Source organism: Saccopteryx bilineata, chromosome 9 (genome assembly GCF_036850765.1).
Source record: "Saccopteryx bilineata isolate mSacBil1 chromosome 9, mSacBil1_pri_phased_curated, whole genome shotgun sequence".
NCBI classification, from domain to species: domain Eukaryota; kingdom Metazoa; phylum Chordata; class Mammalia; order Chiroptera; family Emballonuridae; genus Saccopteryx; species Saccopteryx bilineata.
Window position 1 is genome coordinate 72,381,179 of NC_089498.1, and position 16,409 is coordinate 72,397,587.

Here is a 16,409-nt window from a genome sequence, read left to right on the forward strand (position 1 = left end):
GTGGTGCTATGGATAGAACATCAAACTGGGATGCAGAGGACTCAGGTTTGAAACCCTAAGGTTGCTGCCTTGAGCACGGGCTCATCTGGCTTGAGCGTAGGCTCACCAGCTTGAGCGTGGGGTCACTGGCTTGAGCCCAAAGGTCTCAGGCTTGAAGCCCAAGGTGACTGGCTTGAGCAAGGAGTCACTCACTCTGCTGTAGCCCCCTGGTCAAGGCATATATGAGAAAACAATCAATTAGCAACTAAGGTGCTGCAACGAAGAATTAGTGCTCCTCATCTCTCTCCCTTCCTGTCTGTCTGTCCCCATCTGTCCCTCTCTCTGTCTCTGTCTCTTTCTTTGTCTCTGTCACACACAAAAATATAAATAAATTAATTAATTAAAATACATTCCTCTGTTGCTCTGAGCAGCAGAGACCTGGGACATTGCCATGATCACAGGAAGTTATATTGGACAGAGCAGTCTCAGAGATTGTCAGTTTTACTCCACAGACCTCTGTGACAATACAAGAGAGTATATAAGAGCCTACTTCCCTGCCATAGTGCCCCAGGGAAATCCCAGGGAGAAGGGAGGTTGAGCATTGTGCTAGAATGACCTCACTTGGTTCTGATTCTTTATTTTTTTTTGGATTTTTCTGAAGTTGGAAACAGGGAGGCAGTCAGAGAGACTCCCACATACGCCCGACCGGAATCCACCCGGCATGCCCACCAGGGGGCAATGCTCTGCCCATCTGGGCGTTGCTCTGTTGCAACTAGAGGCATTCTAGCGCCTGAGGCAGAGGCCATGGAGCCATCCCCAGCGCCCGGGCCATCTTTGTTCCAATGGAGCCTTGGCTGCGGGAGGGGAAGAGAGAGACAGAGAGGAAGGAGAGGGGGAGGGGTGGAGAAGCAGATGGGCGCTTCTCCTGTGTGCCCTGGCCGGGAATTGAACCCGGGACTCCTGCACGCCAGGCTGATGCTCTACCACTGAACCAGCTGGCCAGGGCCGGTTCTGATTCTTATTATCATAAGCTGGAGGCATTGAAAAGAGCAAGAATAACATATCTGTGTCGGGTTTGAGTGACAACTACAGGTACACATGAACACTTTAGCATACTGTATTTTGGCAATCTCCTTTTCTTTCTCTTATATTGATGTCCCTTGCTTCCCTCCATCAAGAACAGCAGAACATAATGCCTAACCACTGCCTTTTTCATATCCACCCTGGTGGTAGCCACAGGAAGAGATTTATCAAGCCACTTTGGACTTTTTCCAAATAATTTCCCACCTGTCTTTCTGATTTCTACCCACAGTCCAAACCAAAGGACAGCGATAAAGAAGGAACTTCAAATTCCACCTCTGAAGATGGGCCTGGGGATGGATTCACCATCCTATCTTCCAAGAGCCTTGTTCTAGGGCAGAAGGTAAGAAAAAGAGTATACTGTGCTATAGTAAAATAATATTGCATTTTTAATTGAATTTTTAGAGAGAGAGAGACAGGACGAGAGAAAAACGGAGGGAGGAGAGAGATGAGAAGCATCAACTTATAGTTGCTTCATTTTAGTTGTTCATTGATTGCTTCATACGTGTCTTGATTGGGGGGTTCCAGCTAAGCTAGTGACCCCTTGCTCAAGCCAGCAACATTGGGCTCAAGTCAGTGACTTTGGGATCATGTTAATGATGCCACAACAAAGCCAGTGACCCCACACTCAAGCTGGAGAACCCACGCTCAAGCTGATGACCTCAGGATTTTGAACCAGGAACCTCAGCATCCCAGGTCAACTCTGTCCACTCACTATACCACCACTGGTCATGCCAAAACATAATTGCATTTTTATAACATACTGTTTACACGCAATGATGCCTCCTTCATCCCTGGCTCCCCTAATCTGACTTTGATTCTGGTCTTGCATTATTTATTTTTTAAACTAAAGAGCTAGGGCAATGTCTGCATTGTGAGAGTAAACAAGCTCTTTAATGCTGAGAATTTTTCATGCTGACATTGGTCAGTGCGGAGAATCCTTCTGGGCAGTAGATAAGACGGTATTACTAGTTTTTCTGGAAATTCCCCATGCCCCAGCAATTTCTGTGCTCACCATGATTCTCTTAGCTAACTTTCTCAAACAGACTTCGGGAGGTCCATTTTCTATGGCTCAATGTAATGTATCAAAGAAAGAAAACAGAAATATGTTTCCTGAAAATCCCCGGAAACATATTTTTTCCAGCCACACATCAGCAGCCCAGCCAGACATGCACGTAATTCATTCCCACCGCATAAAATTTACCAACTGGAGGATTTAGCTATCAACTCAACTGGGGCTGAAAATCCACAAAGAAACAGTTAATCACATCTCTAGTAGCCTGACAATGGTACAGTATGAACCTCAGTTGAAGCCATTGGGAAGAGCATGTTATAATAAGAGTGTAAATGTGGCAGTTTCCTAATTCATCACTGATGAAAGCCCAGAAGTAAAGAGGTGGAATTTATGTCCCCTCTAGGAGCTATGGACAGTAGTTCCATGATGATTCACTGTCTCTCGCTGCTCTAGAACAGGAGTTCTTGCTCACAGCGGGTAGTGCCTCCATGCCACTAAGCTCTGAGCACATAGGGCAGCATTTCACAAGTGCAGCCCCAAGAATGTAGTCCCATAAAGGCAAGGCGGCCAGACAGAGGCCCAAGGCAGGGCCCTGGAGCCCATCACTTCTCTCGAGCAAGGTTGTCAGCTTTGTATCCCTGCCCCGAAAGTCTGTGCTGCTCTGGGAAGAATACAGGATACAGAAGTCATAGACCAAAAAGCAAGCCCTGGGTTTCCCTTGCAAGAGCTACTCAGATAATATGTCACTGAACACTGAGGCTGCCAGGATTGGGGAATGAATGCATAGGCTATAGAGAAAGAGCTATTGAAAGGCCATCACCATAGCCTGACCTCTGGTGGCACAGTGGATAAGGCATCGACCTGGAATGCTGATGAAGTCACCAGTTCAAGACCTTGGGCTTGCCTGGTCAAGGCTCTTACGGAAGCAAGTTGATGCTTCCTGTCCCCCCGCTCCCATCCTTCCTCTCTCTTCCTCTCCTCTCTCTAAAATCAATAAATGAAATCTTTAAAAAATTAAATTAAAAAATAAAAGAAAGCCCAACACCTGGGAAACTTGAGACAGTTGCTCCATGTACACCCCTTTGTGTTGACATTCAGTATTAATAATTGAGAGAATTAACAGATAAGATGTGGGATATGAAGATTTTTAATAGAATGTAATCTCTCCCACACTCTCCATCTTCTTTTCCTAATGCAGCTGTCCCTGACCCAGAGTGACATCAGCCATATTGGCTCCATGAGAGTGGAGGGCATTGTCCACCCAACCACAGCTGAAATTGACCTCAAGGAAGATATAGGTAAGGTCCTGAGACTTTAATAGAAGTGCCATAGTATAGCCTACTATTTGGGCAAGTTCTTGTGAAATGGGTCACTGTCAACGGGACATCCCCTGCTTGGGGAACCACGTCAAACTCCACCTTTGTCTGTAGCTGAACAGCATTATTAGAAAGTAGCTAATTTTGTTTTAAATCTGCATACATATTTGAGATTTTAATGAAATGTTATATAAAAATAGATCATTAGTGCACAGCTTAGTGAATTCTTCTCAAAGTGAACACATCTTTGTAACCAGCACCTTGATCATGAAGCAGAACCTTACCAGCACCTCAGAAGTCCCCCTCCTCCCTGTACCCAGTCACCATTCCCTCCATGGGTGACCCCTGTCTTATCCTCTAACAGCACAGATGGTGTCATCTGCTTTGGAGTTTATATAAATGAAATCATGCAGTATGTCTTCTTTTGTGTTTGGCTTCTTTAACTCAACTTTGTGTTTGTGAAATCCACCCATATTGTTGAATATGGTTATAAGCCATTCCTTTTCTTTGCTGTATAGTAGTCCACTTCAGGAATATACCACAATTTGTTGATCCATTCTACAATTGGTTGCATTTGGGTAGTTTCTAATTTAGACCACAATGAGTAATCCTGCTATAAACTTTATTGTACATGTTTTGGGTAAAACTCTATGTATATTTTAAACTTAAATATTGAGAACACCATTGGTAAAAAGGAAATGGACATCTAGGAGAAGTTAGTTGTCTTTAAGGCTGGAAATGTTACCAGACTAGGTGGAAGAGCTTGGGAATGTAAGCTATCAAAGGCACAAGAAATAATGGCATACTAAATGGTCACCATCTTAGCCATTTTCACAAGGCAGAAGTGCCTTATTAAGCTCTCCATTGAAAGAGTAAAGTGAGAGGCCTGACCTGTGGTGGCGCAGTGGATAAAGCATCAACCTGGAACGCTGAAGTCACCAGTTCCAAACCCTGAGCTTGCCTGGTCAAAGCACATATGGGAGTTGATGCTTCCTGCTCCTCCCCCTCCTCTCTTTCTCTAAAATGAATAAATAAATAAATAGTTTTTTAAATGGAAAGCGTAAACTGAACAAAGAAAGGGCTTTGTCTGTGGGATGCAGGGCTCACTTCTGAGTTAGGCGATTTGGGGCAAGCTAGCACTTCAGCCCTGGGGCCCCAGGCTGCTGGGCTCACTTATGTTCCCGCTTTGGCATCAGACGCCACTGGCTTTACTGAAAAGGGGATAGGATAGCACTGGTGGGAGAAAGAGAAATTTGATACAGAGAAGCAGGACTTCTCTTGCATAGGAACAGAGATGGTGACAATCTCTTCTCCATTCTTCAAACCCAGCTCAGGCCCCGCTAACGGCCACTTCCCCACCTCTATGGAAAGACTCCCCTAGTGACTTTAATCTTGAGCTCTGTTTGGAAGTGTGCCCTAGCTTCCCACAAACAAAACAAGTGGTAGTGTTCCACTTTATCTTTTCTATGTTTTGCATTTTTATGTTAGGAAAACGATAAAAATTCCAACTGTTAAGTGGCAGAGTAGGAGGTAGAATGGAGAGAGCGCTGGTATTGGAGGAAAAACTCATACTCAGCTCCCAGCAGTAGAGGTTCTGAGATCAGCCTGGGTCTGTGTCCTGGGCTTTACGAATCACTTCTTAACTCTGTGACTTTAGGCAGGTTTCTTAACACTCTGAACCTCAGTTCCCTCACCTGTCAGTGAGGGTAACAGTTCCTGATTCCTGAGGGTGCTGTGAATATAAATAAGATAATACCTAGACGGGGATTAGCTCAGGACTGGGCTCATAAGCATTTGATAAATCATATTCTTCATATTGCGATGTTGTTAGAAGGCATTTCCCCCATTGTGTTCCATACTCCACTACCATCAGCCAAACCAATAAACCCAGACAGATAAGACCCTGATTTATTCTTTTTAAAACACTGTTTGCACTTGACCGATGGTAGCACAGTGGATAGAGCATTGACCCAGAATGCTGAAGTTCTGGGTTCAAAACCCAGGGGTCTCTAGCTTAAACATAGGATCACTGGCTTGAGCACAAGATCATCAACATGACCCCAAGGTTGCTGGCTTGAAGCCCAGAGTCACTGGCTTGAGCAAGGGGTCACTGGCTCTGCTGGAGCCCCCAGTCAAGGCATGTATGAGAAGCAATCAATGAACAACTAAGGTGCTGCAACTATGAGTTGATGCTTCTCATCTTTCCTCCCTCTCTTTCCTTTCCTGTCTCTGTCTCTAAAACAAAAACAAAACAAAAAAACATTGTTTGCTATTACAGAAAAGTTCAAGCATATATAAAATAGCAGAAAAGTGTCATGAAACCCTGTGCACCCAGTTGCATGATCATCAAGCCATGATCCTTTGTTTCAATTCTGCCCCCACCTGCATCTCTCCAGATATCATATCATTTTATCTGTGAATATTTCAGAAGGAGGACTTTTTACATTTTTGATTGATTGATTGATTGATTTTAGAGGAAGAGGAAGGCAGAGAGGGAGGGAGAGAAACATTGATTTGTTGTTCCATTCATTTACGCATTCATTGGTTGATTCTTATATATGTAACCGTGGCATACCAGGATAACACTCCAACCAATTGAGCTATCTGGCCAAAGCAATGAGGGCTTTTAAAAAATACGTAACTTTAATATATCACTACTAAAAAATTTAACTTAATATCAAATATCATTGTTTGAATTCCAGTTGGATTATAAATGTCAATTGATTTTTTAAATTTGTTTACTTAAGGATCCAAATAAGCCCACATATTGCAATTGGATGATAAGTCTCTTATAGCCCGTAAGTTGCTCTTTCAGTCTGTCTGTCTGTCTGTCTGTCTCTCTCTCTCTCTCTCTCTCTCTCGTTTTTGTAATTTATTTGTGGAGGAAAGTGGGCCGTTTGTTCTGAAGGGTTTCCCACAGTCTGGATCTTGCTGACTGCATACTCCTGGTGTCATCAATCATGTTTCTTTGTCTTTTTTATAAGTTGGTAGTTGATCTAGAGGCCTAAGATTCGGGTTCAAAAATGTGAGCAAGCCTGCTTGGTCGGCGGAGTTTCTCCCATCGGGAGGCACTCAGTGCCTGGTTGGCTGTCTCCCACTGGCATCCTTTTCCAGTCTGAACGTCCCAGGGGCTACAAAATGCAGATGCTCTATTCGAGCACTCTTTCATTTCTGCCCTGGAACACTTTAACAGAGAAGGTCTGCTCATCAGCCCCCGCTGCTTTGTTCTTAGAAGTCCTCGGAGAAGAGGGTGGCCTCCCCTTTCCTTTCACACATTCCCACCTGTTCCTGGCCTGACTGCAGAGTGCAGCAGCTTAGACCGGCTTCCCCTGCTTCCAGCATGAACTTGCTGGCCAGCTTCGGTTACCTGACCTTCTCCAGGTTTCTATGACCCAGATCAACACTGGCCAGGATTCCGAGGGCAAGAAAGGAGATTTAGAGGCACTTGAGAAAGCCCATGTTCACTGTATCCAAATTGTATCACTGAAACCAAGTACATTAATGAAGAAACCCCCTCTCCACCCCCTCCCCAGTGAAGAGTGACCGCCGGGGTGACATTTTTCAAAACTGATCTGTACAATGCACGGTGTCCCTCCAAATCCACTTGAGTGTGTGAATGTGGAGTGAGGAGATTCCCTCATCCCACCTCTAGGGAAGCCTCGGAACTGAATAATAATAATTACTAATAACCATAAAGAGAGAGAGTTGAGACTTGCCGCAGACATTCAGATCACCAAATGCCCTAGAAAAGGGACGTGTGTGAGGGGAAATGCCTCCTCTCCAGCCTGAGAGCAGCAGCCGTCTTGGCCTGGACGAAACACCCGTATGTCACCTCAGAGTCGTGAGGATCCCTGGGACACGTAGGTCGGGTTCCTAGTGGCAAGAGGGAGAATCCTGCCATCTCCTGGAGGTTCCACTTGGCCTCTGGAGAAGCACATCCTGAAATATTGAGTCGGGAATTGTCCCGGCAGCAAGGACTTAAGGATCTCCCAGTGGAAAGCTCTGATTTTCCATTGAAAATCAGTGCCTATGTTAGGAAGTAACATTCCCGCCTGGACTTGACCTGTGTCTGTCTTTTTATACCAACGAGTTACAACACACTGATGGTAGTGAGAGAGGAGCAGGACCCCAGTGCTCTACGCAGAGGCTTCTGCTGAGCCATTGGCCACCTCAGGCCAGGACTCCCCTTTGTGGCTGCATCCCCATGGGTGGCTCTGGGACCAGGTTTAGAAGCTGGTGACAAGGGGGTCTGAGAGAAGCCCCCCAGTATGGAGTGCTGCCTTAAATCAACACATTGAATTTAACCAACATAACAGGTACTTAGCCCAGAGAACAAAACGCTGGAGCCTCAATTTATTTTTTAATCATCTTCAGGATTCATGTCATGAGACACTTTATGGCCAAATCACTCCCTAAAGAGGTCCTTTAAGAGTTTGTTAGGCTCGCCTGACCAGGTGGTGGCGCAGTGGATAGAGCATCGGACTGGGATGTGGAAGGACCCAGGTTCAAGACCTCAAGGTCGCCAGTTTGAGCATGGGCTCATCTGGCTTGAGCAAAAAGCTCACCGGCTTGGACCCAAGGTCACTGGCTCCAGCGAGGGGTTACTCGGTCTTCTGAAGGCCCGCGGTCAAGGCACATATGAGAAAGCAATCAATGAACAACTAAGAAGTCGCAACGTGCAAGAAAAACTAATGATTGATGCTTCTCATCTCTCTTCGTTCCTGTCTGTCTGTCCCTGTCTATCTCTGCCTCTGTAAAAAAAAAAAAAAAAAGAGTTTGTTAGGCTCTGAGTCCTAATGGACAGAAGCTAGGGACCCTTGCCATGGACCACTGGCAAAACCAGGATTTCAGTTGCAAAGTTTTATTCCAGAAAACTTTCTAGTATGGTTTGCTTTTTCTGGCCTAGTAAAAGTATGTCAAACAGGGGAACTACTGACATTGAACAGAACAACTACAATGGCTTCCCCTTGTTTCCTTCACAGGTAAGGCCTTGGAAAAGGCAGGGGGGAAGGAGTTCCTGGAAACAGTAAAGGAGCTCCGCAAGTCCCAAGGCCCTTTGGAGGTTGCTGAAGGTGAGTGTGGAATCGGGCCCTACTCCCAGCATGGCCTCCCCACCTCCCTCTCCACCACCGCGTGTTCACACATGCTCATTCTGCAAAGCTGAGTGTTCTATAACTAATTAGGAAGCTATTTTTAATTTGAACAGCCCTGTGTAGACCATTTCCTATGCTTTGGGAGCTGTAAAGTATCTGGACAATCCAAGTCAGTTTGCATCGGGTCACCCAGAATGGTCTGGAGCCATTGGGTAACTTTATTTTAAGCAGTTCATTCTCCTCCTTGGCAACTACCAATCCAATCTGCCTCTGTCTCTGTGGAGTTGCCTGTTCTGGGCATGTCATATAAATGAAATTGTATAACATGTGATCTTTGTGTCTGACTTCTTTCACATAACAATTTCTTTAAGATTCATCATGCAGCATGTATCAGAACTCTGTTCCTTTTTTTGGCTGAATGGTATTCCATTTTGTTTATTCATTCATCACTTGAGTTGTTCATACCTTTAGCTATTGTGAATAGAGCTTCTATAAACATTTGTGTACAAGTTTTTGTTTGAACATCTGTTCACAAGACTGTTGGTTAACTTTTGATGAGCAGGTCTAACTTGAGATCTGTGTCCCCACCCACACCACCCCCAGTGACCAGCTAGCCAGTGCCGGGTGCTGCCCAGATACTAGGGCTCTAGAAGCAATAAGCCGGCCCTGGCTGGTTGGCTCAGTAGTAGAGCATCGGCCTGGCGTGCAGGAGTCCCAGGTTCAATTCCTGGCCAGGGCACACAGGAGAGGCGCCCATCTGCTTCTCCACTCCTCCCCCTCTCCTTCCTCACTGTCTCTCTCTTCCCCTCCCACAGCCCAGGCTCCATTGGAGCAAAGATGGCCCGGGCGCTGGGGATGGCTCCATGGCCTCTGCCTCAGGCGCTAGAGTGGCTCTGGTCGCGACAGAGCGATGCCCCGATGGGCAGAGCATCACCCCCTGGTGGGCATGCTGGGTGGATCCCGGTCAGGCGCATGCCGGAGTCTGTCTGACTGCCTCCCTGTTTCCAACTTCAGGAAAAAAAAAAAGTAAAAAAGAAATAATAATAAAATAAAATAAAAAAGCAATAAGCCCCTCCTGCCCTCGAGCACCGGACAGACTAGGAGGAAAGACGGACACAATAATGGGGTGTAGCAAGATGGGAATAAGACTACGGAACTCACCCCGTGCTGATGGCAGAAGGGGGACTCCACGAGGGTATAAGACCCACTTGAGGGCAGGGACATCATGGCCATCAGGGCATTGTGTGTGGTAAGGCTCAGGTCATGAGCCAGCAGAGAGTGGCATGTTGGAGACCCTGTATAGACGAGAGGGGCACCGTTGAATGTTTAAACTGGGGACTGTCTTGGTCAGATAAGACTGCTGGAGACGTAATGGGGGCTTCCAGTCAAGAAAGAATGTGAGCCTGACCAGGCAGTGGCACAGTGAGTAGAGCATTGGACTGGAACACAGAGGACCCAGGTTTGAAACTGCGAGGTCGCCGGCTTGAGCACAGGCTCATCCAGCTTGAGCGCGGGGTCACCGGCTTGAGCAAGGGCTTACTGGCTTGAGTGTAGGATCATAGACATGACCCCATGGTCGCTGGCTTGAGCCCAAATGTCACTGGCTTGAAGCCCAAGGTCACTGGCTCAGCTGGAGCATCCCCGTCAAGGCACGTATGAGAAAGCAATCAATGAACAACTAAGGTGCCACAATGAAGAAATGATGCTTTCATCTCTCTCCCTTCCTGTCTGTCTGTCCCTCTCTCTGTCTCTGTCAAAAAAAAGAAAAGAATATAAGTCCACATCTTGCAGTCTACACATATCACTCCCCATACATATAGTAATGAAAGAATTTCTATTTTTAGTTTTAAAACAGAACCACACTGAATATAAGACATCCATGTGGGCAGGGGTGAGAGAGATGTGTGCAGCAGCAGGGGAAGATCCGCGCTGCAGGTGCTGGGCTCCGGTCTGGAAATACACAAAACCTTCAGAAGGCTGACTCTTACATGCTGCTGAGAGCAGAGTCACTTCACCTTGGACAGAACCAAAGCCGGGATCAGTGCAGAAAGCAAGGTCTGGATAAAACCCTCCTGGCCTTTAGCTCTGACCGCCACCCAGGGCTTGGTGTGCGTGAAATCTGTGTTCTAAGGCAGCCAGGAAAAGCTAGGAGCCCCTCACCCAGGCCCCGCTGCCCATGCACTCAGTGTCTGGACCTGCCACACCCCTCCATGACCATGAGATGGAGCCCCTCCATGACCATGAGAATCTGCCACAATCGGGGGTGGGGTCTAGGGAGGCACGTAGCAAACTGCCTGTCAGGTGGGAAGGACGAGAGAACAAAACAGCCGCTGTAAGAGAACGAGAGGCTCCATATGCTCAAGAGTTCCAGAGGCAGAAAATAGAATGTGGAGAAGCAGTGTTTTAAAAGATCATGGCTGAGAATTTTCCGAAATAAAACCCATGAGTCTTCAGGTTGAAAATATTGGATCAATGAAAATCATGGTGACACTTCAGAAATTCAAAACTCAAGAGAAACTAAAAAGCAGCTCACCGGGAAAGGAAGAACATTTGTAAAGACAGTTCTGACAGCAGACTTCTTGTCAGCAACAAAGGATGCTTGGAGGTGGGAAAGAATCATCCTCAGAGTGTTGAGCGGGGAAAGCTGTCAACCAGGAATTCCACATGCTACTTTGTTATTATTCAAAAGGGAAGGCCAAGAATGCACAATTTCAGACATTCAAGAAATCCACAGATGCTCACTGAAAGGACTCCTGTGACCTGACTCAGAACAAGCGAGTCAGGGGAGGGCTGCAGAGAACATATCTGTTGGGTCTAAGTATCTGTGGCCAGGGAGTGGCATCTCCCTGGGAAGAAGGGGCTGGTGGGGTGAGTCTGGGAAGGGGGAGGCAGTTCATCAAGTTCTAACATCATATTTCATTTAGTTTCAAAACACCATCAGTTTTAAGGTATGCCCTGTTGTGTATTACATTAAGAAAGTAGCCGGCCCTGGCCGGTTGGCTCAGCGGTAGAGCGTCGGCCTGGCGTACGGGGGACCCGGGTTCGATTCCCGGCCAGGGCACATAGGAGAAGCGCCCATTTGCTCCTCCACCCCCACCCCCTCCTTCCTCTCTGTCTCTCTCTTCCCCTCCTGCAGCCAAGGCTCCATTGGGCACTGGGGATGGCTCCTTGGCCTCTGCCCCAGGTGCTAGAGTGGCTCTGGTCACGGCAAAGCGACGCCCCGGAGGGGCAGAGCATCGCCCCCTGGTGGGCAGAGCGTGGCCCCTGGTGGGCGTGCCGGGTGGATCCCGGTCGGGCGCATGCGGGAGTCTGTCTGACTGTCTCTCCTCATTTCCAGCTTCAGAAAAATACAAAAAAAAAAAAAAAAAAATAAGAAGAAAAGAAAAGAAAGTAGCCTGACCAGGCAGTGGTGCAGTGAATAGAGCATCAGGCTGGGATGCAGAGGACCCAGGTTCGAAACCTTGAGGTTGCCAGCTTGAGTGCAAGCTCACTGGCTTGAACACTGGAGTCACTGGCTTGAGTGAGAGGTCGCTGGCTTGAGCGTAGGATCCTAGACATGATCCCAAGGTCACTGGCTTGAGCAAGAGGTCACTTGCTCTGCTCTAGCCCCCCCCCCCCCCCCCCGTCAAGGCACATATGAGAAAGCAATCATTGAACAACTAAGGTGCCGCAACAAAGAATTGATGCGGGGGGGGGGGGGGAGGAGGGGGCATAGAGGGGGAGAGGGAGAGGGGAGAGGGAGAGTGAGGAATAGATTTCCAAGATGGTATATCTAGTAGGCCAATGGTTTTCAACTCCCAGTTCACCAGAAATTTTATGCCAGTTCATGAAAGACTTAACCACTCTGATATTGTATGAAAACTGGAGTCTATAATCATTGGTCCACGGACTGACGGTTGAAAATCACTGGTAGGAGACCTCACATAGAGCCAGGACACAATCAGTGTAAGAGCAAGCAAGACATAAACCCACCATGCACTAGGGGCAGCAAGTATGTATCTTGACCTTGGCACTGAGTTGACCAAGGGGAGAAAAGCCTCACTAGAGAATCTGAACCATAAGCCAGTACTCCTGCCGATTTGCCGACAGATGCAGGACAGCCCAAAAACCTCAGGCAGGGAAGTTAGTGAGACGTGCCCCTGGTGACATAGAAGCGAATGCAGCTTCTTCTCTGAAAGAACTAAGCTCGGTCCAGGCTGGCTGGTTGTAAGGTGCATCTGGAAATGAGCCAGGAAGCTGGAGGGCACAGGGAGGGAGGTGTCAGTAGAAATGAAGCAGATGGGCTTCATTTGAATGCGACAAGTCTGAGGGAACCGACTGGTGTTCCAGTGACAGAGAGAGAAAGGGAACCGGGCTTCCAGAGTGAATGTTTTTGTTGGGCACACATTGAACCTGGGGCACTGTCACAAGCCATGTGAGCAGCTACTCCCAGCAGGTTCCTCAGAGATGATCACAGGGACAGTCACTGTCTGAGGGAATGTATGGCCAAGAGCAGTGGCTCTCTGCTTATGAGGATCCTAAGTCACTAGCACAAGCCCTGCACTAGTCCTGCTGAGTCAGGATCTCCAGTTGGGGGAGGGGAACACGTCTACTTGTTAAATCTAAAAGCCATTGTATGCGTCATTTCCTATGGTTGCTGTAACAGATTATCACAAATGTGGTTGCTTCAAACAATAGGGCTTTATTCTCTTATGAGTTCTGGAGGTCAAAAGTTCACAAGCAGTGTTTAAAAAACTAAAACCAGGGTGCTGGCAGGGCTGGTTCCTTCTCAAAGAAGCTGCTCCCTGCCTCTTCCAGTTCTTGGCTGTGACGTTCCTTGGCTCCTAGATGTATCTGTCCTGTCTCTGCTTCGTCACATCATCCACCTTGACCTTCTTGCCTCCCTCTTAGAAGGATAATCTCCCATCTCAAAATCCCTCATTGAATCACATCTGCGAAGTCCCTGATGCCATATAAGGCATCATTCACAGGTTCCAGGGTTGGACATTTTGGGGAGGCCATTCCTCAGCCTACCACAGCCACCAGATTATTCAGATGTGCACCTTCCATTAGGAACCGTGGTGAATAGCTAGCCCAACCTAGTGACTAGTAGGCAGAACACATGAAAGTCATATGCTGTCACATCAGCTTTTAAAAAAGCTTGTGCCAACTGTCCAAAGCATTTCTGACATAGCTCCTGCTCTCTGTAAAAGTACAGTCCCCATCGAAAGCACTGAACATTGTCCAGTCAACTCCTCCATTGCCTCCTTGTCCCCACACGTCTAGCAGGTACGTGTGAGTTCGGCCTAACCCCCGGGCTTTAGGTGAAGACTAGGAAATGACCTGCAGTGTTTCTCTCCCATGTCCCAGCTGCCATCAGCCAATCCAGCGGACTTGCAGCCAAATTTGTCATCCACTGTCACATCCCTCAGTGGGGCTCTGACAAATGTGAAGAGCAACTTGAAGAGACCATCAAAAACTGCCTGTCAGCGGCAGAGGACAAGAAGCTCAAGTCCGTGGCCTTCCCGCCCTTCCCCAGTGGCAGGTAAGAGACACTTCCCGGCGGGCGGGCAGCGGAGGCTCTGAGTCCAGCCCTCCCTGGGAACCAGCGCTCTCCCTCTTCTTCACCTCCACTCTGGCCATTCCAGATGACACGAACAGGGGTTGCCCATGTAGCCAACCATGCTGACCAGGTGACAGGGCAAGAAACCAGTCTCCATCCTTCAGAACACTTGAAGAGAGGCAGCTTTGGGGAGGAGCAAGAGGCAGAGTTCTTTTCTGAGAATTCAAAGCCCACCTTCCCACCTGTGGTCCCTGTCTAGAACACATGATCAGAAAACACTAGGCTTTAAAGGCCTTGCTACTCAAAGTGTAGTCCACAGCCCAGAGCAGCGACCTCAGCATGTTAGAACTCAGAATCTCAGACCACCCCAGACCTACTGCCTCAGAATCCCCAGGGGATTCCTGTGCTACTCCTGGGAGCAGGAGGGCCAGGAGGCTGAGGCTCTGACATGCACACCCAGAGAAATGAAAGGCTCTCACTTAGGATTTGCTTTTGGGGGATATGAGAAATGATTGTTCTAATTGTCACAGACTCCAACTGGGCACAAGAACAGTGTTTCAGGTAAATAATGAGCATATCTGTCCTCCTAGTCCGTATGTCCTCTTCCTTCGCACCTATTGCCAAAGCAAGTTATTGCCCTAATTTTGAACTCCTTCTCTCTTGGAAGATGCCCTGTGACATAGATAGGATTTACCCTCTAAAGACATTCTGTATGGGATGGCTAAGGGGAAAACAGAGGCCTAGCTTCTTGCTGAAATCCTATCCCACATAAGCAAGCAGAGCTGGGAATCCAAAGCTCAGCTCAGCCCAGAGGCTACGGGCTGAATTCTTTGCATAGCTAGGACCATGTGCCATTTTGCCTGGACTGGGACACTACATGAGTCAGAATTTATATTAGGTCCATCCTGGACCCACCCAAGAGGAATTGGTGGCCCACATGACCATGAGGCTATGTCCCTGGACTCTGGTGCCATGGCCCACCCTGGCAGACAGCACCATCATGGCTTCCTGGTGCTTGTGGCCCTGCCCAGAGTTCCAGCTGCTGAAATGACATTCATACATCTATGGGGCTTGATGAGAGGAACATTAAATATAGAAAAAGAAATCGTAGAGACAAGCTTTTGAGCATATATTTTTGCCCCTTAATAAATAATTTATTTATCGCATAAACCAGTTTTGAGGGAACTGATTAAAAAAAACCTTTATGCTCTCTTTTTTTTTTTTCCTGAGGTTGGAAACAGGGAGGCAGACTCCCACATGCACCCGACCGGGATCCACCCAGCATGCCCACCAGGGGGCGATACTCTGCCCATCTGGGGCGTTGCTCTGTTGCGACCAGACCCATTCTAGCGCCTGGGGCAGAGGCCATGGAGCCATCCTCAGCGCCCGGGCCAACTTTGTTCCGATGGAGCCTTGGCTGCGGGAGGGGAAGAGAGAGACAGAGAGGAAGGAGAGGGGGAGGGGTGGAGAAGCAGATGGGCGCTTCTCCTGTGTGCCCTGGCCAGGAATCAAACCCGGGACTCCTGCAGGCCAGGCTGACGCTCTACCACTGAGCCAACCGGCCAGGGCCCCTTTATGCATTTTTTTGAAGACCAAGTAATTAGTAGTGTTTTTAAAGCCAAGCTTGACTTAACTCAGGCTACAGATTCAAGCACAGGGTACCACTTGCTGGCCAGCTCCGTGACCTGGGCTAAAACCACTGTGCCTGAGTCAGTCTAGCACCTGTATAGTGAGGTCCCCTGCTTGTCCCCCTGCCTGGGCTGTCCTTCTGCCTAGCAGCAAAGGAGATCATGCACGGACCAGGCTGCACACAGGGAGACCCCATGCAATAGGAACCAGGGCCACATCGCCCCCACCCCGGGCTGAGTTACTCCATGGGTCCCGGGGACCAAAGTGACATGGGCTTTCTCCTTTGGCACAGAAACTGCTTCCCCAAACAGACGGCCGCCCAGGTGACCCTCAAAGCCATCTCCGCCCACTTCGACGACTCCAGCGCCTCCTCGCTGAAGAACGTCTACTTCCTGCTCTTCGACAGCGAGAGCATCGGCATCTACGTGCAGGAGATGGCCAAGCTCGACACCAAGTAGCTGCGCGGCTGCGCTTTCCAGCAGTGGCTGCAGGAGGAGCGAAGTCACAGGAGTGGGTTTCATTTTTTAATAGGAGAAAGGAAAGGTGACGCAGGGGAGCGTTGGGCGCTGACGGAAGTGGGTGGCAGAGGCAGAGGCGGAGGGAGCGGGTCCCGCCCATGGAAGGAGCCCCCTGCATTTTATATTCTCGTTAAAAAGAGCCTCAGTCCTAGAATCCAGGTCTCCACGAGGGGTTCTTTCCATGTGTTTTCTTCCTGTTGTTTTAGAACTTTTTAAAAAAACAGACTTCATTTTAGA

General features: G+C 48.2%; 1 protein-coding gene across 1 annotated transcript in view; it reads left to right on the forward strand.

Moving 5' to 3' along the window:
• MACROH2A2 (macroH2A.2 histone) overlaps positions 1 to 16,382 on the forward strand; it is a 53,784-nt gene extending 37,402 nt beyond the window's left edge. The window contains exons 5-9 of the mRNA XM_066243516.1: positions 1,292 to 1,402; positions 3,273 to 3,372; positions 8,373 to 8,462; positions 13,833 to 14,007; positions 15,947 to 16,382. Of these exons, the coding sequence (XP_066099613.1) occupies positions 1,292 to 1,402; positions 3,273 to 3,372; positions 8,373 to 8,462; positions 13,833 to 14,007; positions 15,947 to 16,112 (642 nt within the window). The 3' untranslated portion in view covers positions 16,113 to 16,382. The remainder of the gene's footprint in view (positions 1 to 1,291; positions 1,403 to 3,272; positions 3,373 to 8,372; positions 8,463 to 13,832; positions 14,008 to 15,946) is intronic.
• Positions 16,383 to 16,409: the final 27 nt, after the last annotated feature.